Below are 25,402 nucleotides of genomic sequence, written 5' to 3'. Positions count from 1 at the left end.
TTGCAAAATGGGATAATAATAATACCCACTTTGTCTTTTTAAACCACTTAGTGGTTAAAAAAGATTAAGTGAGGTGATGAACGTAAAGCACTTAGCCCAGTGCCGGGCACTGTCACGCCTGTCCTGAAAACCATTCCCAGTGGGAAACTCCTGTCTTACTATGCCTGTCTCTGAAGCTTTTACAACTTGTACTTTGTTTCATTCCAATGTCAGTAGATACGGTTTTGCTTTTTAATATCCTTTCCCCCCTTTTCTACAAATCAATCTTCTGTACTGGAAACAGAGGTTCCCTCCTACTAATGTCCTATCCTTGCTGGCCAGGCCATTCCCCAGGGACACTTAGTGTTTTCTTTAACTAGACATTAACCTGGGGCAGGAGAAAAACAAGTCTATTTCTGCATCAATGGAGCAGTTCTTCAGATGCCCTCAGGTTTTCAAATGCTGGAAATCCTTCGCTCATTAATCAGGGTTTCAAATGAGTGCCTGTCTTCTAGCTGATGGCCAAAGCTGTGGAAGGAGGAAAAAACCCAGAGTAGGTCCTACCTAGAGTCTGCCCCTAGTGGCTGTCTGAACTCATCCAGAATGACCACGTCTGAATATACATATTTAAAATATTTCTTCCATCTCCCCCTCCTTCTGGGAAAGTTATCTTTATGCATTTGGCTCAAGGCCTGTTCAACTTTTTCTGGAGGCAGCCAGATTTGGAACACTCAAGAACACAGACGTCGGAACGGCAGAAAAAGAAGGAGCTCTCCCACCATTGCTGGAGTGAACTGTTGGCCGTCTGACAGCAAACCTTTTGGGAAAGAGCCAGCCTTGTCACCATGCTGGAGGGCTTCATGGGGGAACGGATGTGATGATAGCAAAGGGGTTGAGCGAAACACTGGCAGGTGCCCACTTCCTGGCTCTACTTACTTCTTGCCATTCATCTGCCCTCCAAGCGTAGAGTGGACACAGCGGGGCTTGGCAGGCGCGCTCTGACTCCGGTCTAGTGTATGGGTTGCACTCGGTCTCTCCGGCTATTTTGTGTGTTCCCAGCTGACAGCCCACATTTCTCCGCCGCACGCCTTGGCCACAGGACACTGAGCACTAAAAGGACAAGAGTGCGTAAGTGGGAGCTTCGGGTCATTTGGGGGAGGGAGTGATCATCGGGGTGGAGAGGGTCACAGATCTGGGGACCGCATTCCTAATCCAATGACCCTCACAGCTATCACAAGGCTTTCTAATTTCCAGTGAAAGGGACCCAAGAGAATGTCTTAAATCTGCAAACTCACTGCCTATCAGAGGCGGTTGAGTGAGGAAGAGACTCAAGTTAGGGGGAAATCTTTCAGGTTAACAAAACTCTTGGACAGTGGAATAGGCTAGGGGAGATCATTCTGAGACATTCGGTACAACCTAGAAGTAGTGCTGCCACGTGAAATGAAAATCCCAAATGATTTCTATCCTGGAAGGTTGAAGGGTCTTGAAAATTGGAGATACAGTTCTGTACAAGAGAATTTCTTGGCAGATGGAAAATATAACTCAAGGAGAGTAAATCACTGAAGCTTTTAGGGCCTTAAAAATAGAATTAGTTTCTTCCCTCTCTTCTTCTTGCTCCTATTCCTGGAGATAGGGAAATCTTTTTTTTTTAACTATGGAATTCGTTAAAGTATTTGTATCTATTTACAACCTCGGATGAATATACAAAAAATAAAAGCTGACAAAAAAAAAAATTTCCTCGGGTGTTGTGTTTTCAGTCCGTGAAAAATACTGTTAATCAGGCTGAAACATTTTGTTGACCAAGCTGCACAACACCCTATTAATCTGTAATTAACTTTCCTCTAAATTAATTTTTTTAATGGTTTCCTCATTGCTGGGTTTCATAATCGCACTTATGGTCAGGCCAAGAATTACTGTCTTTATTAAGCTTTTGACATTCAGAAACTAAAGGCAACATCTGACTGGAAAGAACAGCCTATTACTTCACTTAGCGATTAAAAACTGTTTCCAAGTTTTTGTGATAGCTCAGCTGCCATTCATTTGTCTAATTGAGAAAACAAGCTTAACATACACTAAAGCCATATTCCTAAGAGGATGTCTTGGTAAAGAATAGAATCACGCTTTTAAATTAGACAAAAATTCTTGTCCAATTAACCTGCAGCAGGAGTCATCGTTCTCTGAGGCTAATGGGAATTTACTAACAAGAAGCACACGCTAATGAATTCTGCTGCATAATAACATTATTTCCGTTTCAGATTCTAAGAAAATAGGTGGTAGTGTTTAGAAGGCATCTTGGGAAATAATATCATTTCAGATGAGTCTATGCCAGGCAGGAGCTTAAATGTTCACATCAAAGCTAGCTGAAGAGAAGGAAATATTTTGGAGCAACATAGCTACTATTGTTTGGGTTTAATTGTATTAATTGGATTGAATGAGTTTGTGACCCACAAGGAACCAGACTTTTAATGTCATTATGTTCTTGGTGGAATGAGAGGGTGCCTGATTGCCTTGTGTACACAGGATGGCCATTTAATACGTATGGGAGCTACGTGTATATTTCCCATTGATTACACAGGAAATGGATGAACTGCAACATAGGAGAGTTAGCACATGAATGACAGAAATCATCAGCAACCACTGACAATAAACAACCACCAAAATACCCTTTGGCTATTTGAATTGGGGGTCTTAAAAAAATAAAACAGTACCCTTCCGGAACAATGTATCCAAATGGAAACACAAGGAAAAAATAAGGACAATTAAGTAAACAAATTTGAGTTTGGCATAGAGCTAATACATATTCAAAATCTCATAAGGCTTTAATAAGGTAAAGAAAAAGGAAAAAAATGTTAAAGGCTTTCAGGGTGTATACTATTCAGGCTCTAAGTAAATGAAACTTCTTTTTGATGCTATTGTTTGTTACTGAGTAAATTATTACTTACAGTTCAGCAAAGGCAAGGTATTAAGAGCCATAAGCAACCTGTATTTTAAAAATTATTTCTACAATGTTCGATATTTTTTCAAAAGATAAAGGAAGTTTCAGTGATACAGTATGTCACTGTGGCTTCCGATTTTCATAGTGTCAAAGCTAGCCCTGAATTAACACATTCAAAAGTTTCGACAGGACTTATATGCACAGTAAGGTGTAAGCCCTGCCTCTGTGAATACAGCATCCGTGGTAATCTTTGTTCAAAATGAAGTATACTGCATCAGAGTTAGTTCTCCGTGTTTAACTTTTCTTCCTGTGCTGTCTCAGGGGAGGCAACATTTTGCATACAGAGACAGCCAGGCTTGCTTGGTGAATTCTGAGAGATTTGTGCGGAAGCCCCATGAATAAAACAGCATCAAAAAGACCTCTGCATGACCCTGGAGGTGCTGATGGTGGTGGTGTGTGCACGTGTGCGTGCTTAATTCTTCTTGGTTTATTTAGTCCACCTTTAAGTTATTCTGCAGAAGAAAGAGGTTGAGCGGTGTCTATTAACATGCCCCCCCCCCCCCCCCCCCCCCGTCCCATCTATCATTTCTGCATGGCAGTCTATTTGTGCCGGTTTGAAAGTAGATGTTTTTAGTTCCAAACTACTGAGCTGGGAGCTGTGTTTCACCTCTCTGTACTCCCTACTGTGCAATGCTAGTATGCAGAACTCACCGATTTAAAAGGGAAATGATGCTTATTTCCATAGATAAAAAAAATCTCTATGGAACTTCTGATGTTTAGGGAATTGTAGTATACACTTGAAAACCTGGAAAGAATTTTACATACTTTTTTCCAGTACAACTATTGCAACCATGGCAGTGACATTATTTAAAAGGAGGGATTAGTTTGAAAAATAAGTATATGAACCAACTTTAATAAATAGTAACTGGTAACAACAATAGCAAACTTAGTAAGCATTTACTAGCCGAGGCTCTATTCTAGGGTTTCTCAACCTACTAATTCATTTTCGTTGGGGGTGTCCTGTGCATTGTAGAAAGTTTAGGAGCATCCCTGGACTCTACCCTAGTACGTGTCAGCTGCATTTCCCCTCCTCTGCCAAAGTGAGATAACCAAAACTGTCTCTAGACACTGCCAAACGTCCCAAGGGATACAAAATCACTGCCAGTTGAGACCTTAGTTCTATGCTAAGCATCTTGCATAAAATATCTTTCATACTTCCTAGTAAACCTTTTAAGTAGATACTCCACAAATAAATAAAGCAAAGAACAGAGATAATCACCCTAACTCAAGCAAAAACTAAAACAGAAAATAGTCCAAGTAAATTCTACCCTAGGCAATAAACCAAAGCTACCGTGGATTAAAATTTGGCTTCCAGTTTTAAAATATGGTGCTAATATTATGCAGGCTCTTGTACATTAGCAAGAGTGTGGGTGAAAAGCCTGTATTCAAACAATTCAACATCAATGCTTGCAGTTCAAATACAAAGTAACAAGAAAGCACAAATCACTAAGGCAACTCTAGTTCTCATCACTGACCATGTGCATATGGTTTCCCTGACTTCTCAAAGGACACACGCTACACATTTGCCATGTTTCTCCATTAGACACTTGCAGAATACTTCAGAATCAGACACCACAACCAAGCTGCTCTCATTGTAATTACAAGAAAAATCCCAACCAAAAATGGCTGGTAGGTTCATAATGCAATCTGCCAGTTACCATTTTGGCATGAGCACTGAAGAGCTTTTAAAAATTAAGTATTTCTCTGAATTTAAGACACCACTGATACCGAGACACAGTATTACATTTTGTATCACTCAGAAAGAAAACAAGGGCAACTAATTAAATCACGGCCTTCCATTGGTTGTTAGGCCCATCCTGACCACAGAAATCTCAAAATATGAAAGAAACAGGCATCTCAGGATTGAATGAATTCATGATTGATAAATGATGATAAAGTGTTACTTTCATTCTACTCTGATGATTTATTGTTTAGTCCTAATCTTCATTTGTTTGAAAAGCCTTTCTATAGGAACAGGACACATTAAAAATTTTTTATTCTGGAATTCTATTTTTTTTTTTGTGGTACGCGGGCCTCTCACTGTTGCGGCCTCTCCCGTTGCGGAGCACAGGCTCCGGATGCGCAGGCTCAGCGGCCATGGCTCACGGGCCCAGCCGCTCCGCGGCACGTGGGATCTTCGCGGACTGGGGCACGAACCCGTATCCCCTGCATCGGCAGGCGGACTCTCAACCACTGCGCCACCACGGAAACCCCAATGCTTTTGAATCATGTGACTACAAAGCCTTCACATTTATCAAGCTGAATCAAGAAATGGATGCTGATTGCGTCTGAAAATTTCATCCCTCAGCTCTTGATCAAAATCATGTAAACAAACTGAACATGACCTTTTGAAAAAAAATGCTTTCAAACTTTATTGAGGATGTTTTCCAATAAAACCTATTCTTTTTTTGGAAAAATGTCCTTGACACATTCCAGATTTTCAAAAGATGTAAAAGTGAAACATTCCGCTTTAAACCTCAAAACACCAATTCTGAGGGAGAGACAGAGAAGATCAGCAAGGCTATACTAGTTTCCTATCCCAATATTCTATATGCCTTGTTATCGTCACACATTTTGACATGATGAGAAATTGCAATAATTATTCTCCCTACCTTGAAGATGAGATGACTAGAATATAGCTACCAGCAGAAAACAGAACCACCAGATATAAAACTTGCTAAATATTGTTGCAAATGAATAATCGTTATTCTTGCTTTATGTTACTGCCTTAGGGATATTTCTGTTTACTATGGGATCATTAGTAAACCAATAACCTTTAATCATGTAGACTGTCTTTCTCCATCAAACTCTGGGTCTGATTATTTTCAGGTATGCTTCTAAATTGCACAAATTGGATTTTACCCATGCAGCATCTTGTCTTGCCTGCTTTTATAATTCATTTCTATAAATCGAATCAGAGCATTAGAAAGTTGGCCACAGATCATTACATAACTGTGTTTACTTGCATTTTCCACAAAGGTAACTAGACTTTTCTAAGCAATCCTTTTGAACAGGTGCGGGTCTTTTCTGGGGAGGGATTCCGATAATCCTATTACCTTATGTTTGAAAAAACCCCAAGGGTTCAAACCTAATCATCCCAGCTTTGTGAACAATTTTAGACTTCGCATCAAGATCACAGGATACTAGAGTAAAACTCACTCTGTGTTTACCAATAAAGAGCGAAAGATTCTTTTAATCATCCTTTTATTGAATGAATTGGCCTTTATAATGAATACCATCTACATACTCTCAACTTAATATTCAGGACAAGATGCAAATAGTAGATATGTCCAAGGGACATAAAGAAAAGTAACAGAGCATGAAAGTGTGCAAGAGGACAAGCTAATTAGTGTGGTATCTTAAATAATGTTAGCTGTAGGCTTTTACATGCATTGAATAGCTCCCAAAATAAAAAGGGCTGGAAGTTACAGATGACACTAGTCACTTAAGACAAACCATTAAGGATGACCAGTATGAAATACTGCCTAGAAATCTGGTCCCTTAAGGAAGCCAGAGGAGGAGCTAGCTCTGGCTGGGCACAGATGCTTTGATGGTTAAAACAAAAATAAAAACAAAACATGATCATCATGATAAAAGCATTGAGGGATGAGGCTCCCCTGCTGGGGAGTGATGCAGGCCATGTTTTATTTCTCTGTGAAGAGAATAAGACTGTGATGTATGGGAGACGATGATGGCAGCTCAGGGCATTTAAGAAAAATTCACGTTTCTAGAGGAATTTTCTATTAGTCATGTTCAAATGGAGGATTCTCAATTCCTCCTCATGCTAACACACCTGTGCAAAGCTTCTTTGGGGTATCAGGAATCAAGAACCAGGCCCTGAAAGCATCAATTCTAGAGGCTGCTAACCTTGAACCTAGTTTTCTATTGATTCTCCGGGGTACCTTCATACATCTCCACTGCATAGGAGAGCTACAAATTCAGTAAAACCTTCCTGAATCAAATTAATGGAGAGAAAGGACACACTGAATACAGAATATGTGAAAAGAAATTGGGCCTTATTACTTTTAAGTAAGCACCTCAACCAAGCTGAGGAAATGGACAAGTGTGGAGTGACAAGATCTACTTTAAGGGCCAGATATGAGTGACTTTTGTTCACCCCTCAATTGTTTATAGGTAAACAGAAGCTTCTCAAATTCCCTCCTGAATTCAATAGGGAAACTCTCCCACCCAGTTCCTGACTAGGTTACCAAAGGCTTAGAATTAGTAGAGTCTAACTGTAGTCAGTTTCTTGGGTACTTACTCTCCTTCCCCATTGGATATACACACATCGCACTCATCCAAGTAAAAGAAATATTACTTTTGAGATCTTATTAGATTTAAGACCCCAGAGCTAGGTACATGGCATTCATTACTGCTTTAAATCCTCATAAGAGCTATATGAAGTCAGCTTGGCAAGGTCAAACAAATCACCCAAGGTTGCAGAGCTAGGAAATGACAGAGAACTTCCCCATCTGTCCCCCACCTCTATTGTATACAAGCTAACAGGCAGAGAAGTATTCTCGAATACTTTATATTGACAACCTTTTCTTTAAGAACCTCAAAGGTAAATTCAGACTCAATTCCTGCCAGGTAACAGAGTCAACCTTACTAGAATCTGAATTAGTGGTTTTTTAAGTGGTAAACAGTAATAAAAATGCCATCAGCGAAGGATTGAGGGGCTATTCCGTCCTAGACGGCTGACATCTACATCTACCACCACTTAATCCTCACAACCCTCACAACTGTCCTACTGTAGATGGTATCCAAAGTGCCAAGGGCTGAAGCCACTTGCCCAAGGTCCCACAGCTGGCGACATAAAGCTGTTTCCCTCCCTGTCCCCAAGCTCCCCTCTGAAAAACCAAAACCGCGCAGGGAAACAAGCCAGCACACGGGTGTCAGCCGTGTGGCCGAAGGCAAGGAAGCAGTCACGAGAGGAGAAGCATTGCTCACCTGACTCCACGCGCCAGCCTTCCACTTGGGGCATCTTCCTCCTCGGCACTTTCTGTGCCCATTTGGCTTAGCAAGGTGTTTACAGTAATCACTTTCTAAATGACTTCCATCTTTTGCCATGCAGTAAACATTTCGTTGTTTATGCCCTCGACCACAAGAGACAGAACACTGAAATATAAAGCAATGGCAAGGTTGTTTTTTTTTTTTAAATCACAAGGAATTTGATAAAAACCTGTGTCGTGAGACGTTACGATCATGCCTAACGAGAGTCACCATTCCCCCCTTTTGCAGTGCCATTTTGGATAACACCTCAAGGCTCAACACGGAAGGAAGGCAGCAATGGAGAAAACCATGTGGACAGCATGACAGCAGGAATCCTGTTTAGTATCTTGGGTCACTCAAGAACGAGGGTAAATCCTGGTAATATAGGCCAAAAATGAAGCCCACGAACCTGAAATTACCATGAAATTCTGATTTACAGAAGTCCTACTATGAATTAGTTAGGATTCCTTTCGGACATCTCACTTCAGGCAATCGCTGATCAAGACATTTCTTCAACAAACTACCTCACAATTCACTCTTTTGGATAAAGGTGTGTTTCCAAATTCAGCTGTGTCCCATTTCCTAGTGAACTGATTTAAGGAAACTCTTCTACCATTTTTCAGAGGAGAAGCTCTCATTTTCCCAGTCCATTGGAAAGGAGGTGAAAAAGGCATGTTAGAAACTGAAAGGTAAGCTAGCAGGTGGGTCAGTGCCAAGTTTGGGAGGGAGGCATTACCTTTCAACTTTGATCTGCAGGTTCACTGAACTGTTTTAATGTGACCTTGTCTGACCACATCTAAGAAACCTGACTTTGATTTCAGAGTAGGTTTCTCAGAAAGGTTTAGGAATCAAAGGGCTCATGGCGTCAGGACAAAAATTTGATATGACAGCTTCTTGTGGAATAGGCAAGAGGCTGGCCCCCATGAGTCTGCTGAGATATTCAACGTCCATTGCCTCATTAGCGATTACAGAAGTCATTACCACTTGGATCATAAGCTTACTGGCTCCCGTTTTCAAGACACATTATTTCCCAATATAATGTCCTTACATGTCAGAGGGAAATGGGCTTAACAATGAAGAGCAAAATGTGAAAACACAACAAAAATAGATTTCAAGTGCCATTTCCTTCTACTCAATGTTTCTAATTCCCCTGCTAACTCTGTGATTTTGTTAACTTAAATGGCCAGAGTACCCTTTTATGCCTAATAGGTAAACAGCACCATGCAAAACATGTAGCCTAACATAAATCCAAACACTATTACCAAGCAAGCTCAAAGTGCTCCCATTCGTAAATGTGTCAGACGCGTTTTTCTAGTAAACATAAACCATTATAAAAATTCCAATAGCAGCTGCTAGAGAAATTTAAAATATGTATATTAATATGTTTGGCTACAACTTTTTACTTTAGGAGATGGAAACATTGTTTTGTGCTCTCATCTTGTGAGTATTATGATTTGGAGTAGTCATTCTGGCACTCTTAATAGAGTATACAGTGTGGAAGGAAAGAGCTGAATTTAGATATCTACACCAAAACAAAAATATCTATCCTTCAACGTACAGTGTTTTGATGTATATAAAGGCTTTGGGCTATAATTCGAGAAGGCTTTTAGAATGAACCTCCAATTGTCTAATGACTTACACACAGATAATCCCTGTTATCAGTGACTAGTTTAATATTTAAAAATGTTACTTCCACCAAAAAATAAAGGCACAGTTAGAATCTGAGGTGAGATCACTTGTTTATTCAGCAAACATTTATTGAGCACCTACTAAGTTTCATACGTTATGCAAAGTGCTGGGAATACAGTGATAAGTAAAACTGATATAATTCCAGCCCTCATGGAGTTTGCAGACCAGTGAGGGAGGCCAGCATTAATCAAGTGATGACAAAAATAAATATATACATGCTAACTGAGATGAGTACTCTGAAGAAAACAAGCTGGAGTGGTTGCAAGAGGGCTCCCTGAGGCATTCCCTGGGGCCAGACCATGCAGAGCTCATAGGTCATAATAATATATTTCATTCTCCACGAGAGGGAAAATCACTGAGGAGATTTAAGTTGGGATAAGACACAGTCTGATTTTTCTTTCAAAAATTCTACTTTGACTACCGGCTAGGCAATGAGTGGAAATACAGCATAAGTGGAAACAAGAAAACTGCTCAGGAAGCTAATGCATTTGTCCAAGCAAGAGGTGATGGTGGCATAGATTAGGGTGCAGAGTGGAGGGGTGAAGGAAGTTGGTGAATTGAAGACGCATTTTTTGAAGTAGAAATGATAATTCCTGATGGATCAGCTGTGGGGTGGAGGGGAGAGGGCAGAGTCAGGAAGGTCTCCTGGGTTTCTGGTATGGGCAACTGGATAGACAGTGATGACATGAATAGAGATGGGAAAAACTGCATTGGGAGTCAAGAATATATTACTTTGTAGGAAATGAGCTGAACTTAAAGGATATAGATTCATGGGTGGTAATGTGCTTGATTATGGTGAAGAAATAGACATAGTTGTCTTATTAATCAGATGAACATGGGTCAACTTAAAGCAAGTCTACCTCGAAGGATCATCATTTCAATATACAAACAGTCCAGACAAGCTGTCCCTTAGTATGGAGGGGAGAGAGAGAATTGGTGGAAATGCTGATTTAGTAATCTACCCATTGATCTGTCAGTTCCATGAGGGCAGGGATTATGGAAGTTTTGTTCATCACTATACTCCAGCACTTTGCATAATTCTTGGAACTTAGTAGGTGCTCAGTAAATGTTGAATACACAAATGAAACAAATCCCATTTAGTGGTCACTGGAAGAGATAACCGAAAAGTAGGGAGCAATCTACAGAGGCAGAATTAGAAAAGGCACAGCTTTCTCCCACTTATTGGGTGCCAGTCACTGCTCTAAGACTTTATATACATTATCTCATTTAATCATTCCAATAACCATAGAGATAGGTACTCTTACTGGAGACAAATGGTGTTTTCAAAATGGCATAACCAAAATGCTTTATATGTATATATCTCTTCCCACATGACTCCAATCCAAGTGGCTAGATGTCTGTTGGGAACATAACAGCACAATGAAAATAATTAAGTTATCAACAACATCACTGATAATAAGTCATCCGAGGGGCACCACTGGTGCCACCAACATCTATTGCCCGTGAAATGAAGATAGATGAAGTTGATACGAAATATGAAGCCTTAAAGATCTTTTAAATATCTGGATTAGTTGCATCCCACCCATTCCTACGTGTGGTTTTCTCATTTGGGAACTTCAATAGAACTGACTTGGAAAACAGGATGCAATACTACACATATTATTTGCCTCAAATTAAGATCGAAAAGCGATAAGGAAATTCACAAGGTATCTACTCTGATAGCAAACACTTTTCATTTCATGCTTTCTAACTTACCAATGAAGAAAAGCAGCTGCTTGTGGAAATTTTCCTATCTAACAGGTTTATTAGTGGGTCCATTATGATCTCATAAAGAAGTTATCATCTTGATAATCAAACACAGGTGTCAGCTCTTCTATTCTGAGGGAAATTTCCATCTGATTTTTTCCAGTCCTTTCCCAGGCAGTGACTTTTGCATCAATGTGCATCACAGATTATAATAGTTAAATTTAGAGTGTCACCTAGTACATATTATTTATTGGCTACATATCTGAGGGTTCTTGCTCTGCGGAATATTTAATTCCTTATATTTACAGCCAAAATAATCTCCTAGTTTGCCCAGTAGGACTCTGACTTTTTCCTCTGGGGAAACAATCCAACTTGTTTAAAAGAATGATTTCCCCCCAACTTCGGGCAACACTCTCAAACAAAGTAATCTCTGCTTGTTACATAGAAACACCAAGGTCAGTACCTCAAATGCCTGGGCTTTTGTTTCTGCGAGGTCATTCAAAGGGAATGTTTAACGTGGAGCTTTGTTCAGATGCTGTCTTTACTTTTTAGACGAAGGTCTAAGAGTTTAAAATCCTTGCATTTCAACACATCTGGTGGAAACAGAACTGGCTCCCTCTCTAGAGGTAGCTCTGGATGTGGTGTGGATTTGTATCTCACTGTTCCTGGTGTGCTGTCCCTGGCATTAGGGCTGTCCTGCATCGGTTCTTTCACTTATACTGAGGGGCTGGGTCTCTGTCGCCAAGAAGCCAGCAAACAACCCCAGTGTGTCTGCTTGGATGAGAAGGGGTGAAGACCTAGAAAGAATGAGATCTCCAGCATTGCCGAGGCTGCTGAGAACCTGGACATCCAAATACAGATGGGAGGACCACACGGAATTGGTAAGGACGCCATGAGGAACCAAGAAGGAATAGGAAGGGGAGGGCTTAGGTCAGGGATGCACACAGAATCTGGCTAGAAGGAAGCTTCTCGATGGAGCTAGATGATGCTGGGGCTCAGAGGAAGCACCGGAGTGGATGGGGTGTGGGCCAGGACTGCCTGAGTCGTAGCAGATGCTTATACATAAGGGTTAATAGATGGTCTAGGAGGACAGTCCCAGCAGAGTGGGCACAGTTGAGTGTGTCTGCGTGATTCCTATTTCCAAGTGATCTGTATACATAAGATTCTGTTTATATGAAATGTCTTATGGAGGATGTTGATCAACTAGTCCACATTTCCAACCAGAGGACTGGTTGACAGCAGGTTAGAAGTAAGAATTGAGAAGCCAAGAGAAAGGTCATATACTAGAATCCATTACCAAGATAAGCCAAGACTCTGAAAATCTAAAGATTTTTGACAATCAGGTTTAACCATCACTCTGAGACTGGTGGGCAGAGTTCAGTTGTGAGACAGGAGACTGTACTAATTATTATTCAAGGCCTTTCCCTTGTGATTCTATAAAATATGAAAAAAACATCTAAATCACTTCATCTAAAAAATGAAGTGTGTCTTTTCTTAACAACAAGCTCTTCTTTCTTTTTTTCTTTTCAACAAGCTCTTGATTCTACTCTCATTTTGACTTTGTTTAAGAAGCATAAAGGCAGACCTCATCTGGAAAGTATGATATCAAAAAGGAGGCAATGCTCATGCCCATGGTTCAGAACTGCCTTTGCCAGTTATAATGACAAGTGAAGTGAGTATCGCATGAACATCACACAATCAGAAAAGGCAGAGGGATTCCAGCCTGTACCCACTGTTCCACCGGGGGTGGGGGGAAGAATGTTGAGTGCAGAGATATAGACTTAGGGATCAAAGTTTCAAATCTGCTCAGTGCAAGACCTGGAAAACCATGTGGGCTGGTCACATAGAAAAAAGATAGTAGCTGCAATCCACATATGTTTATTACTGCTTTCCACACTGTAGGCACTGAGCAAATATTTATGGGAATGAATGAATACATGAAAGCTATAGCCATCATAGAAGTGTACTATAAACCAAATGTCATGTTTTCCTAAAGGTTTCAGGAAAGAACCACCTGGAATCTGACGCCCAGTGCTAATGCTGAACTGATCTGGCAGTTATTCAAATTCAAAGAGGCCACCCCAAAGGCACTCTTTCAGTTGGAGCAGAGCTATTAGAAATCACACCATGAGCGCTTACTATGAGTGGGACCATAAGCTGAAGGCTACTGGCTTCTCCTATTTAATCCCTACAGCAACCTTGTGGCTCAGGTACTATTAGGATTCCTCTTTACAAATAAGGAGACTGAGGACTAAAGAGGTGACCTCACTTGCCCAGGGTCACAGAGCCAGGAAGCAAGCAGCGTTAGCCTTCACATATAGCATGTGTTTTTCCAGAACCGCCATTTTCTTCCCTAAGTTATACTGAAGAGAGGGCTTGGTTAAGAAAACAGGCTGCTCACCCCTGCTTACCCATGGTGATAACAGAAATCTAGGACTTTAAAGAAATGTCCCTTAAGACTATTTTAGAGACCTCTGTGACTCCTTAGTCTCCCAGGAAGAGGATGGTTATCCAACCTATTTCTGACTTTAATACTTTCTTCACAAACTCTTTAACACCCTGGGAAGAAAGACGCTATGAAAAGTAAAGACACCATCATGTATAATAATATAAATATAAATAAAGAGCCACATTTCTCTTTGCCCAAAGCCACACTCTAGTTTTCTCTTGGCCATTTGTCAAGGTCGATTCACCCTTGGCATTCAGCCTGATGCCACATGGTGAACGATCATCTCTATTCACTGGTGAACGGCCCTTTGCGTGGTCATGAATGGAAGGTTACAGGTTGTAAATTTTGGCCTGCCGATCCACCAGGGATTAAGCTCTCAAATCTCTGAGCTATAGGTCATCTCAGCATATTTTATATATATTTTTATTCAGTCCATGTATTTATTTTACAAATTCAGTGCTACGGAAAAGGAGACACGTCATGCTCACTGTCACACAGTAAAGAAGGAACAGACGTAGGCTTATGACTAGGAGCTCCTGTACCTAGCAAGGAACGCCATTTGGTGCCCTTTGCGCTGGGGATTTGTGACCAGATTCTGGCGCTCTGTGTGTTGCTTGGGAACCACAGCTAACCAGGCATCCTGATTCCTTCCACTCCAACTCAGTCATGATCACATAGAGCTAGCAGGACGGGCTGGGGCCAGCCAAGGCAGGTGTAGATTCTGCGCCTCTGGCTTTGAGGAATTACCAACGCCAATATGAACAAGCATGGGTTTCACCACCTCTTCTTCTAAGGTACCAACTAAAAACAAATTCCACGGGGTGGCTGTGCACGGGGTTCCACAGCTCACCACATGGGTGTGTGTCTTCACCTTGCTCTAAAATGTAGCCCTTCGAGGCACAGGTTTTGGAGTCAGACAGACCAACGTTGCAGTGCTATCTGCCATTTTACCACAGTGCCATTTGGAGCAAGTTACTCTCAGCTCAGATCTGTTCTCTGTAAAATGGGGATAACAGCACTATGCGTACGCAACAGGGCTGCCTTACAATTGGATGAGATGATGCTTACAGAGCTCTTGGTGCTTTGGCCCGACAGTGTAAAGATCAATACACGTTCACTGTTCCTGCTACTACTACTTCTACTCAGTGGACTCTTTAAAAGTATCTCCTAACATGCAGTTTAAAAGGTGAGTATTTTAAAAAATATATGTTTACTCATGGAGTCTAAAATTAACATTCTAATACAGGCACTGCTGGGTGAACGAGGAACTCAGTCTGGCAAAATCTCCCTCTTATGAATGGGTGAAGAGCTCTTCTTTCTAAAGGTCACAGAGAAATCCCCAGAGCAGACATAAATGTTGATGATTCCTCTTCTTCTGCAGCGCCCTTTTCACTCTCATAGACTATTACTTATTAATATGGTCTCTTCTAACCAGAGAAGACAGACAGACAAGAAAAAGAAAGGCACCATATCTGAAAGCCACATCTCTTTTTCACTCCATCACTTCCTGCTCACGCTTCTTATCTCAAAAACTCCTTGTGTTTCCCGTTTGTTTTTTTGTTATGTTGTTTCTTTCAATGTCCTGAAGCACACAGTCCGCATCAGTGATAACCATTACCAAACACACATTCACTCACTTCCCTGCTCGGTTCAGCTCAGCTGTGGCAGCGCTAAGAGTCCTTTGTCGGAAAGTGTATCTGCTCATTGGAGATGTGAACACGTTTAGGGAAATTTTTATAGGGCTTCTCACAATACAAGAATGGCTCTGAACAGGGGCATCAGGGATCCAAAAGGACCGAGGAGGAAGGAGAGAAAGCTTGGCCAGGAAACAAGGGCTATGACTTGAGGGCGTTAAGCCAGTGTTGACAGGCCTGCCTGATGGCCGTTCGTGTCCAGGACCACCACGGCACTTATTACCATGAAAAGGAGCTGAGAAAGCATGAGATTGGCAGGGAACACCAAGGAAGAAAGCGGATGTAGGAATCACAGTCATCGCAGCTGGATGGGGCATCGGGCCATCCTTCCAGCCCCATTACCCCCCAGTACGCCCAGCCTTTGCAGTGCTACAAAGGTCTAAGACTGTGGGAGAAAGGGAACTAAGGTTCACACGTCAACTCTTGGAGCACGCTTGAAGCCTCCTGTCAATACTATATCCGAGTAGGCGGCCTTGCATATACCTCGCAAGGGAGATGGCAGGGCCAGGAACAGAAGGGGAGGCAGTGAGAGATGCTCATGACCGCCACCTCCCATCACCCCGCAAGAATTATGAGGTACCGGGGCTCTCCAGCCATACAGCCTGCGGCCTCATAACATAACAACTTCTTATTAGAGGTGGGAAATACATTTTAACATGAAATACAGTAGCCTATGAAATTAGCTATGGAACTTGCGAAACCCAAATTGGGGTTCTTATTCTGCAGGAGTGTAAATATTAGTTTTTCTCCCCATCAAGATAGAAACAAAAACCAAGAAAATTCGCAGAAGCCACACGTGGTGATTTCTAGAGCGGACACATCCAATGGTGCCCTCAGGGATTTGAGGTATATTATGTCATCAGGCTCTGTTACCACTAACATGCCCTCTGATTCCCCATTCCCAAGCACAGTGCGTTTTGTAAGCCTTCTTTTCCCTTTCAAGGTTAGACGTGATGATTCTGTGTAACCCAACTTCAGCCAAATCACGATATTGGCATTTTTCAGGAAAGAGGTGAAGATGGTACCGGGACCCACACCCTGTGCTAGCCACAGAAGTATTTCTGAAGGCAGACTGGAAGATGGGAAGGGTAATGGGTGAGGTTTTTGTTCCAGCATCCTTTATTCTCAGCTGTTTCAAAGGGGGGTGCAGAAGAGTCTGAGTGAGTGAGTGATGGAAAAGTTATGGCTGGTGGGAACAAGAACCCCACGCTTCTTGGCGCTCTGAAGGTGGACTGTAAGGGCCGAGGCTGGAGGATTCAAGGCTACCTGGAGATGTCATTCTGCTAGAAGATGACAGCCCTTGGGTAGACCCACTCATGACTTGGGCTACTGTCCCAGACAGCCAGGGACAGACCTGGGAAGCTAAAGTCACCTTTGGGAATGTTTCTGTAAAAAAGCAATGCAGGCAGGCTGTCTTTGGACTTTCATGCACCCAACCAATGTCCAGTCCTTGAGTTTCTTCCTCCTCCCAAAGAGCTTTCAGTCGTTTAAAAGACACTAGGGCAGGGTTCATTTAATTGCCTCTTCCAGTCTTGCTTTCTCTGCCTGTCTGGCCATTCCTGCATCAGTTTCGTGTGAAAGGAACATCTTTATCTGCCAGTATGTCAAATGTCTTACACTGAAAAATTTACAACTATTGGGGGAAAGTAGTTCATGCAATGAATTTGCTTTTGGGTAGATATTAATGCCACCCCAGAATGGAAATATGCATACCTATCTGAGTCTGTAATCAGAGAAATATACCTTGGTGAGAGGGAAAAAGGTCATCTTAACCGTTATTGAATGAGATGTTCCTCCTCCAACTTTGCAATGCTCTACTGGTACTTCAGATAAGACCAAGTTACTATCAATATGCGCTAGTCAAGTCCTTTGTGGCTTTCCTTGTCTGCTCCTCCTGCTTACCTTTTGCTAGAGAAAAGGCTCAGAAGTACCGCTATGAAAGGATGAGATGAGAAGAAATAAAACCCAGCTAAAATGTAAGTGGCTCACAACATGGAAGACTGGGCATACAAGTGGCTAAAATCATGGTTGATGGTTTTCTGTGAAATTTAAATGATTCCTGCACTACTCTTGAGATTTATTCTAATGAAAATCCAAGGGTTGAGGCACAAGCACGTGGTAGTTATGAATTCAGTTTTGGAATCAATCAGACCTGCTGTGACCACTGTTATCTATTCCTTTGTGATCTTATGCAAGATGCTTAACCAGGTATGAGATGATGGTGAGTAAGCATCTTAAACCTAACATGTCTAAAACGGACGTCCTGATCTTCCTATTATCTTCATTTCAATCAATGGAAACTATCCATCCACTTGTCCACTGCACAAAATTTGGAGTCATTCCAACTCCTTTCTCTTGTATCCCATATCTAAACTTGGAGCGAATCCTTTGGCATTATCTTAAAAATATGTCAGAATCCTACCACTTCTTGGGACTTCCCTGGTGATCCAGTGGTTGGACTCCGCACTCCCAATGCAGGGGGCCTGGGTTCGATCCCCGGTCAGGGAACTAGATCTCACATGCATGACGTAACTAAGAGTTCGCATGCCGCAACTAAGAGTTCGCATGCCGCAACTAAGGAGCTCACGTGCTGTGACGAAGCCGCCACTAATACTTGGCGCAGCCTAAATAAATATTTTTAAAAACCAAAAGAATCCAAAAAAAGAATCCTACCACTTCTCACCACTTCCACTGAGCACTCTCATCTGAGTTCCTCCAGCGGCTTCTAATGTTCTCCCTGTTTCTATCTTTGTTCCTCCTATAGCTTCCCCTAAATTCAGAAGCCACACTCATTCTTTTAAAACAAATCCACGTTTCTACTCAACTCTCCCTCCCCCGCAATGGCTTCCTACCTCACTAAGTGTAAGCAAAAATCCCTCCAATGGTCCTTTTCTCTCCCTCTCCCTCGATCAACTTCCATGTTCCCTTCCATCAATTTCATCTCTAATTTCATACCCTACCATCCACACCCCCTCTATTCCAGCCACCTTGGCCTTGCGACTGCCAAGATATGCCTGGCATACTCCCGTCTCCAGGTCTTCACCTGAAATACTCTTCTCCTGGGTATCCACATAGCTTACTTTTGTATTTTCCCGGATCTCGGCTCAAATGTCACCTTTCATTGGAGACTTGCCTGGCCTTAAAGTTGCAGTTCCCACCTTCTCTTCCATGCTATTTTCTCTCTTCTTTAATTTATTTTTATCCATGGCACCATTCACTTCCTTTCACAATACATATTTCAACTTTTGTTTTATTTGTGATTTATAGGTTATCTCCCCCCGCCCCCCACTAGAATGTAAGCTTGATGAGTTCAAGGATTTTTGTCTGTTTTGTTCACTGCTATCTCCCCAGTGCTCAGAGCAGTGCCTAGTTTATAGCAAACACTTGAATACTTAGGGATCACACAAACGCATGCGTGAATGAATAGTATCTAATAGAGCCTAGAGCCACTTATCTCACAAGAATTTTTAAGGATGAAGCAAACATTCTACACAATGCTCAGTTCATTGGTAGGGTCCAAATAAATAACTTGTGCTCTCTCCTATCGCCTGTGTCTATTCAATCTAAAACTGGCTAAGCACTCTTGTGGTTTAATATTTAATTCATAGTTACAGAACTGAATACTGCACAGGAGACATCTAAGAGGAAGGTTATCTGAGAATATGATGTAAGATAATGGACAGCAAGGGTTGGAAGCTGGGAACTCAGAAGACCACACTGTCCTGCACAGGCAAGGCTAACACTGAAAGCTTGGCTAACAGCCACTGAGACCACCATATAGTCTTAGGGTCACAAAATGTTGTTTCTCCTTCCCAAAGATGTCACCTTAGATTGACACTTTTGCCAGACGGAAAAAATGTAGCTATACAGACTGAAAATAGACTACAAAGAAATGTAACAGACCAGAATGGGTTCTATCTAGGCCAGATACTGTCTATCTCCATTCTGGCTGGAAACATCTAAAAGCAAAGCAAAGCAAAACAAAACAAGCTAAAGACTTATACCATCTGTTCCAAAATAATGTGTCTAAGTTTGAGCCTGATTTTTTTTAAGTTCCCTTTCATTTAGAAAAATGCTCTCAGAGTATAGGGTATTCAGGATTACAAAACCAACATCAAGCCTGAGACTTTGTAACTGTAGATTGAATTTGATCTCCTGTACACTCTCTATAAGCTGGCCACCACAAGCCTCCCTACTAAGTGAGTGGTTATTACCCAAATAATAGGATTAGGCCACATTCAGATATATCTAGTTTTCTTAGTTCAGCAGATCTTTCCTTACAGATGTGCTAATTCACATTGTTCTAGCATGCTATAAATGTGCAGGGGAAAACCAACCCTTTTCAGAGCTCTGGTCTGAGAGTGTTGGGTGACCAAGCCCAATTTCTGAGTTCCTTTGAAAACCATTCAAAATCCAGTGAAGTGTTAAAAGGGCCTATTCAAAAATTCAGACCCCAAAGACTCAGTTTCAATGGCTTTTAAAAAGCAGAGGAGAGCTAAACTGGTTTCCACCAGGGCAAGAGCCTATTTTTGGATGTGTCACAAATCAAAATCAGTATTTCTAGAAGTTTTGAAAGCCCTTCCAGAGAGGGAGTGGGAAAGCATGAAGCTTGAGAGTCAGTCGGGTCTGGATCCAAAAATTACTGATTGTAGGATGCTGGGACACTTGCTTAGCCTGCGTGGAGCTCACTTTTCCTACCTGCATAATGGACACAATAGGGACCATTTTGTAAGGATTATATGAGGATTTGCAATAATGCTTACAAGGCACTAGGCCCAAAGTTTGGCTCACAGAAGATGATCCGTAAATGTGGGCCTTTTGTTATTCTTTCTCCACTTCTGGTCAAATCCATCTGGCCTACTGAAGACAGGCACTTTTTTTTGTTTTGCAGTACGTGGGCCTCTCACTGTTGTGGCCTCTCCTGTTGCAGAGCACAGGCTCCGGACGCACGGGCTCAGCAGCCATGACTCATGGGCCCAGCCGCTCCGCGGCATGTGGGATCCTCCCGGACCGGGACACGAACCCGTGTCCCCTGCATCAGCAGGTGGACTCTCAATCACTGCGCCACCAGGGAAGCCCCAGACAGGCACTTTTATGTGCCACATCAAGACATGTAAGACCACTGGTCATCAGTTGGTGACTGGGATGTGGAGAAACACATTCATTCAGAGAAGTAAGATTTCATTAGTGGCTGTATTGTCTCACAGCCCAGAATAACTGGAAAGGTTATAAATAGGTAAAAGGCAAAACTCCATTTCTAATTTGAAAGAGCTTTTGACATAGTTAGTCCATTGGTAATTTAAGGTTCCAATTACTTCTGCAAGGTAGCACTCATTTGTCTTATGGGAAACCAAGGTCTCTTCTACATTGAGCTCCAACGTGTATGTCTTTCTTTTTATAAGAATTTCCAGTCTTTTATCAAATAAAGTTTAAACATTGTGGGAAGAATCCAATATTTCATTAGAGTTTAGGTCCTACCATAAAACTTCTGAGGTTCATGACAGTGTCTGGGTTCATTTTGCTTGCCTTTCCTCTACCAATAGATTTCTTCTCCAGTCTCAAAGATTTGGAGTCACTATTAGAGTTTATGGTCATCATTGGTGACCTTTTTGAAGAAGAAGAATTGAGATTGATTTTCCTTCTAGGGCCAGGAGATGGATCATCTAAAATGTTCTCTGTGCCACGGATCTCAGAGTTGCACCTGCCATTCTGATCATAAATACGTGTGTCTGTGTGGCAGGGGGGTCTGAGGTTGGCAAATATATAGCAATTGCCATCTGCTAAAGCAGAAGAGATTTGAAAAGTGGGAAAGGAGAGGTATGCAGGGGTAGAATTTCAGAAACTTCCTTCCCCGGGAAGCTCATGTATTGAAAAGCCAGGTATCTGGCCAGCCAGCCACATACCTGAAAAAGGTGATCAGCTAGATTAAAAAAAAAACAACTGGTGGGAAAATAACTGTGAAAACCTGGTGGTCTCTACAACATAATGATTTATCTTCCCTGAGAGGAGGAAGAGAACAATTTTAAAACCTCTAAGACTTCTCTGACTTAAAAAAAAAAAAGGAATTTGGAATCAAACAAATTTGGGAAATGCTGTAGACTATACCTACGTAATGCCTGTGAGAACATGGAAAGGAAAGTTCTGCTGTAAGACACTCATTGAACCACGAGGGAGAGATGATATTGCCCCCAGAGGACGTTTGCCAATGTCGGAAGACATTTTTGGTTATCACAACCAAGAGGATATGCTACTGGCATTCTAGCGGGTAGAAGCTAAGGATGCTGCCAAACATCCTAGGATGCCCAGAACAACACCCCACAACAAAGAGGCATCTGGTCCCAAATGTCAACAGTGCCGAGGCTGGGAAACCCTGTGTCAGATCTATTCACGAGTCATGGAACACTTTCTGTACCACTGTCTCGGTCTCTAGTAAGAAACTGGTCTCCTAACTTCCCAGATAAAAATGCTCACTAGGATTAATTATGCTTTTATAAAAGTACTCCCCCCAAAAAACTCCTAAATATTCAACTCTGAAACCAATTCCTAGATATAGTTAGTGCATTACACATGTGCAAATTCTACCATGAATGAGGTAAGTGCTGTCTATCGATATCTATCGATATCTACCTATCTATCATCTCTATACTATCAGTGCTATCAGTTCATGCAATCCAAAAGTATGAACATGTTGGAATAACGCTTGTTTACGTAGAAATTCCCATCCTCATTTATGCCTTTCTATCCAAAGTTAGTGACCCCTGCCAAGGTTGCCATGCGGAATGTCTATGGACCACACTGCGCACACCTGTACACATCAACAACTTCCCCTCCTGGCTCCAGAAAAGATTGAATGATACTGCTTGTTGGTTTGCAAATTCATAGTCTGGTGAGACAACTTTGAAACCTCCTATTTTCAGTTCATTCTTGAAAATCTTTGACCTTGCTGGCTTCCTAGGATTCCACATACTACTTGATGGAAAATCTGACTCTCCAGAGAGAAGTGTTTTCTGATAGCTAACCACAGTCATTCCACAGGGCTTGCAACTGTGACTTCAGCCTTGACTTCTGATCATGAGTCCTCTCTCTCCTATGGGGACCATGCTGTGCACTATAGGATGCTTGGCAACATCCCTGGCATCTCTTCATTAGATGCCAGTAATACCCGCCCCTCCCCCCCAAACCCATTTATGACAACCAACGATGTCTCCAGACATTACCCAATGTCAATATTGAGAACCCTGAATAATCCCAAGGTTTTCAGAAAGTCCTTCAACAAGCTCTCAAAACTGAATTGATTTTAATTCATTTGGTGGGGGGCAGGGCACACAGAGCTTTCTTTTGGATGGGAGGTGGTAAAGAGCCCACTGAACATTCACAGGGTGAAAATCCTAGGCTAAAAGGGTTGGGAATCCCTGGTCTTAGAGAACGTGACGTGTACAATGTAAAATCAATTCCCAGGCACAGCAATGAAGATCGCAACTACAATGAAACAAACAGGCTCTTCTGGACAGCACTTCCTCCCTGACATCACAGTTGTGACCCGTCACTGCTAAGCGGTTCCCAGATGCTTCACAGCTGATTAAGAGACAACCAAGGAGGAAATCATGATTTCACTAAGAAAGTGCCAACCGCAATGCAGGAATAGGTGAGTTGGTTGGGTGAGGGCTTTTTAGGAACACAAGGAAAACAAACAGCACATATTTGTGGAAAAGTTCTTTAGCTCTCAAAGGATTCTGGGCTTTGACTGGGGAGCAATGGATTAAAAAAGGGGAGTCTGCATTTGGCCAAGTATTTACTAGTAAGACCGGCAATGAAAGTCTGGATTTCCCTGGGAAAAGGGGAGCAAAAAACCACACCATTCCCAGAGACCCTTGCATTTTAGCTGCCCAGGTGGGAGGGGTGGAGGGAGGTGGGGGGGAGGAGGAAGAAGAAGTTCATGAGAAAAAAGCCAGTGAAAAACTAGGAAAGATGCTGTTTATGCTGAGCTCGGACTAGAGCGCCCACTTTTATTATGATGTTACAATGCAAATCTGAGATTAAAAACAGCTTCCTAAAACGTGTCAGAATTTTTAAAGCCCTGAAATAAATCCAGACCTACTCTCTGCTTCCTTGTGAAGTAAAATACACACTCTGAACATATTTACGTTTCTTTAAGCATTAAAAAAGAAATAACTTATTTTGAAAATTTTCAAACTTAAAGAAAAATCGTAAGAACATCACAAAGAACTCCCCTCTGCCCCTTATTCAGATTCCCTAACTGTCAACATTTCACCACATTTGCTCCCTCCTTCGTCCTCCCTAAATATACACATATATGCCATTATTATTTTTCCTTTTCCTGAAAAACTTGCAGACATAATGTCCCATCATCTCTCAAACTCTAATTTCCCCACATCAAGGACACTTTCCTACATAACTACCATACAACTCTTCAAGTCAGGAAATCACTACTGATACACCACCAGCATCCAAACCTGTGTGTTTCTTTTTATGATTCCCTCCTGCAAGTTAGCTCTTTATTTCCATAGTTTAGGCCAGTGCAATAAGGATATCAGCTTCTGAGCAGTTCATTCATTCATTCATTCACTCATTCATTCATTCATTTCAATATTGTTGACAGTATGCCTACTGTGTGTAAGGCACCATGCTTGGGCAGTGGGCATCTACAGCCCAAAGGAAATTAAAGTTTGGGGCAATTCAGTAAATGATTCGGTTAAAAGGATTTTCACTTGAAACGTGGTGGCTATGTCTACATTTCTTCCTGTGTTCTAGTTAGAAAAAGGGAGCAAAACCACGTTTTGTTTCGTTTTTTTTAATGTCATCTCTTCCCTCACTTCATCTTACACACCTCCCAAACCATAACCACATCTTAACATGCACTTGCCACATGGATGGAGGAATACATCAGTATTTGGGCGAACGAGGGGCAAAGAACGAGGTGAATGAAGGGCAGAACTCACAGTGGTTGACTGTCCCACCAATGGGAAGGAATAAGCCTTAGCATTGCCTGAAGAGTTCAACTCCTGTAGCTTAGTTTTAGCTCAAGAAAGAGTATGGAAGATACCTCAATGCATTTAATGTGTTTTATTTCAAGCAGACAGTTATAAGTGTGAGATCACTTTTTAATAAATTTTAATTTCATCAGTTTTCATAATTCACTTGTAGTGCGACAGCATATCACATTCTACAATAAACCTAATCGTACAAACATCTACAAATCCCCTAACTGGCTTGACCAAAATCTAATTTCTCATCCTGATTACCTATATATCTACTGAACAAAGAAAACACTTAGATTTATTACCTCCAGTTATTCTATTTCTCTTTGTATATTAAAATGTCAGAAATACCACTTAATGTGTGCTTAATAAATACTTCATGGTTTTTTCCCCCCCAAGTCTTCTAGAAAGCCCCAATCTTGCTCTTTACCTGGTTTAATTTTAAGAAAAACAATTTTCTCATATTCATCCCTTTAGAGCTCTGAGCAAAATCTGTAAATGGCTCAATAATTCCAGAATGTTTCAAGCACTTACAATCTGGAAAAACAGAAAATCTTAAATTGTATACATCCTCTTTCCACAGCTTTTCACCACTTCACCAACTAAACAGCAAGATGAGGGGATTATATCTTGGTTACCAAGCTCAGAACCTGGTTCAGCCACAGTTTGACCTAGAACCAACTAGCTAATTTATCTGACGGCGCTAAGCTCATCAAGTAGAAGAGATTAAATTTGATAATGTGAGTGAATTGCTTTATATAACTTCTAGCAGATAATAAATGCTCCAAAATGTAAGTGATCGTTATAATAAAAAGTCAAAGCTGTCACAATAATTATGGGATGAAATGCACTGTATAAAACTGAGGGGAAACAGCTCTTCTGCAGATAACTGAAGCAA

General features: G+C 41.5%; 1 protein-coding gene across 4 annotated transcripts in view; it reads right to left on the bottom strand.

Annotated features, from left to right (window-relative positions):
- Positions 1 to 25,402, bottom strand: part of ADAMTS9 (ADAM metallopeptidase with thrombospondin type 1 motif 9) — a 226,339-nt gene that overhangs the window by 101,676 nt on the left and 99,261 nt on the right. For 3 of the 4 annotated variants that reach the window (XR_007479510.1, XM_004267994.3, XM_033424783.2), the window contains 2 exons: positions 7,925 to 8,092; positions 916 to 1,089 (listed from right to left, as the gene is read on the bottom strand). Coding sequence is in view for 3 of the 4 variants with exons in the window: in XM_004267994.3 (XP_004268042.1) it covers positions 916 to 1,089; positions 7,925 to 8,092 (342 nt within the window). In the remaining variant the exon portion in view is untranslated. The remainder of the gene's footprint in view (positions 1 to 915; positions 1,090 to 7,924; positions 8,093 to 25,402) is intronic. The other variant, XM_033424784.2, reaches the window with a different exon arrangement.

The sequence above is a fragment of the Orcinus orca genome, chromosome 10 (assembly GCF_937001465.1).
Source record: "Orcinus orca chromosome 10, mOrcOrc1.1, whole genome shotgun sequence".
In the NCBI taxonomy this organism is placed as follows: domain Eukaryota; kingdom Metazoa; phylum Chordata; class Mammalia; order Artiodactyla; family Delphinidae; genus Orcinus; species Orcinus orca.
The sequence above is the reverse complement of the archived record's forward strand: the minus strand, read 5'-3'. Positions and strand labels throughout refer to the sequence as shown.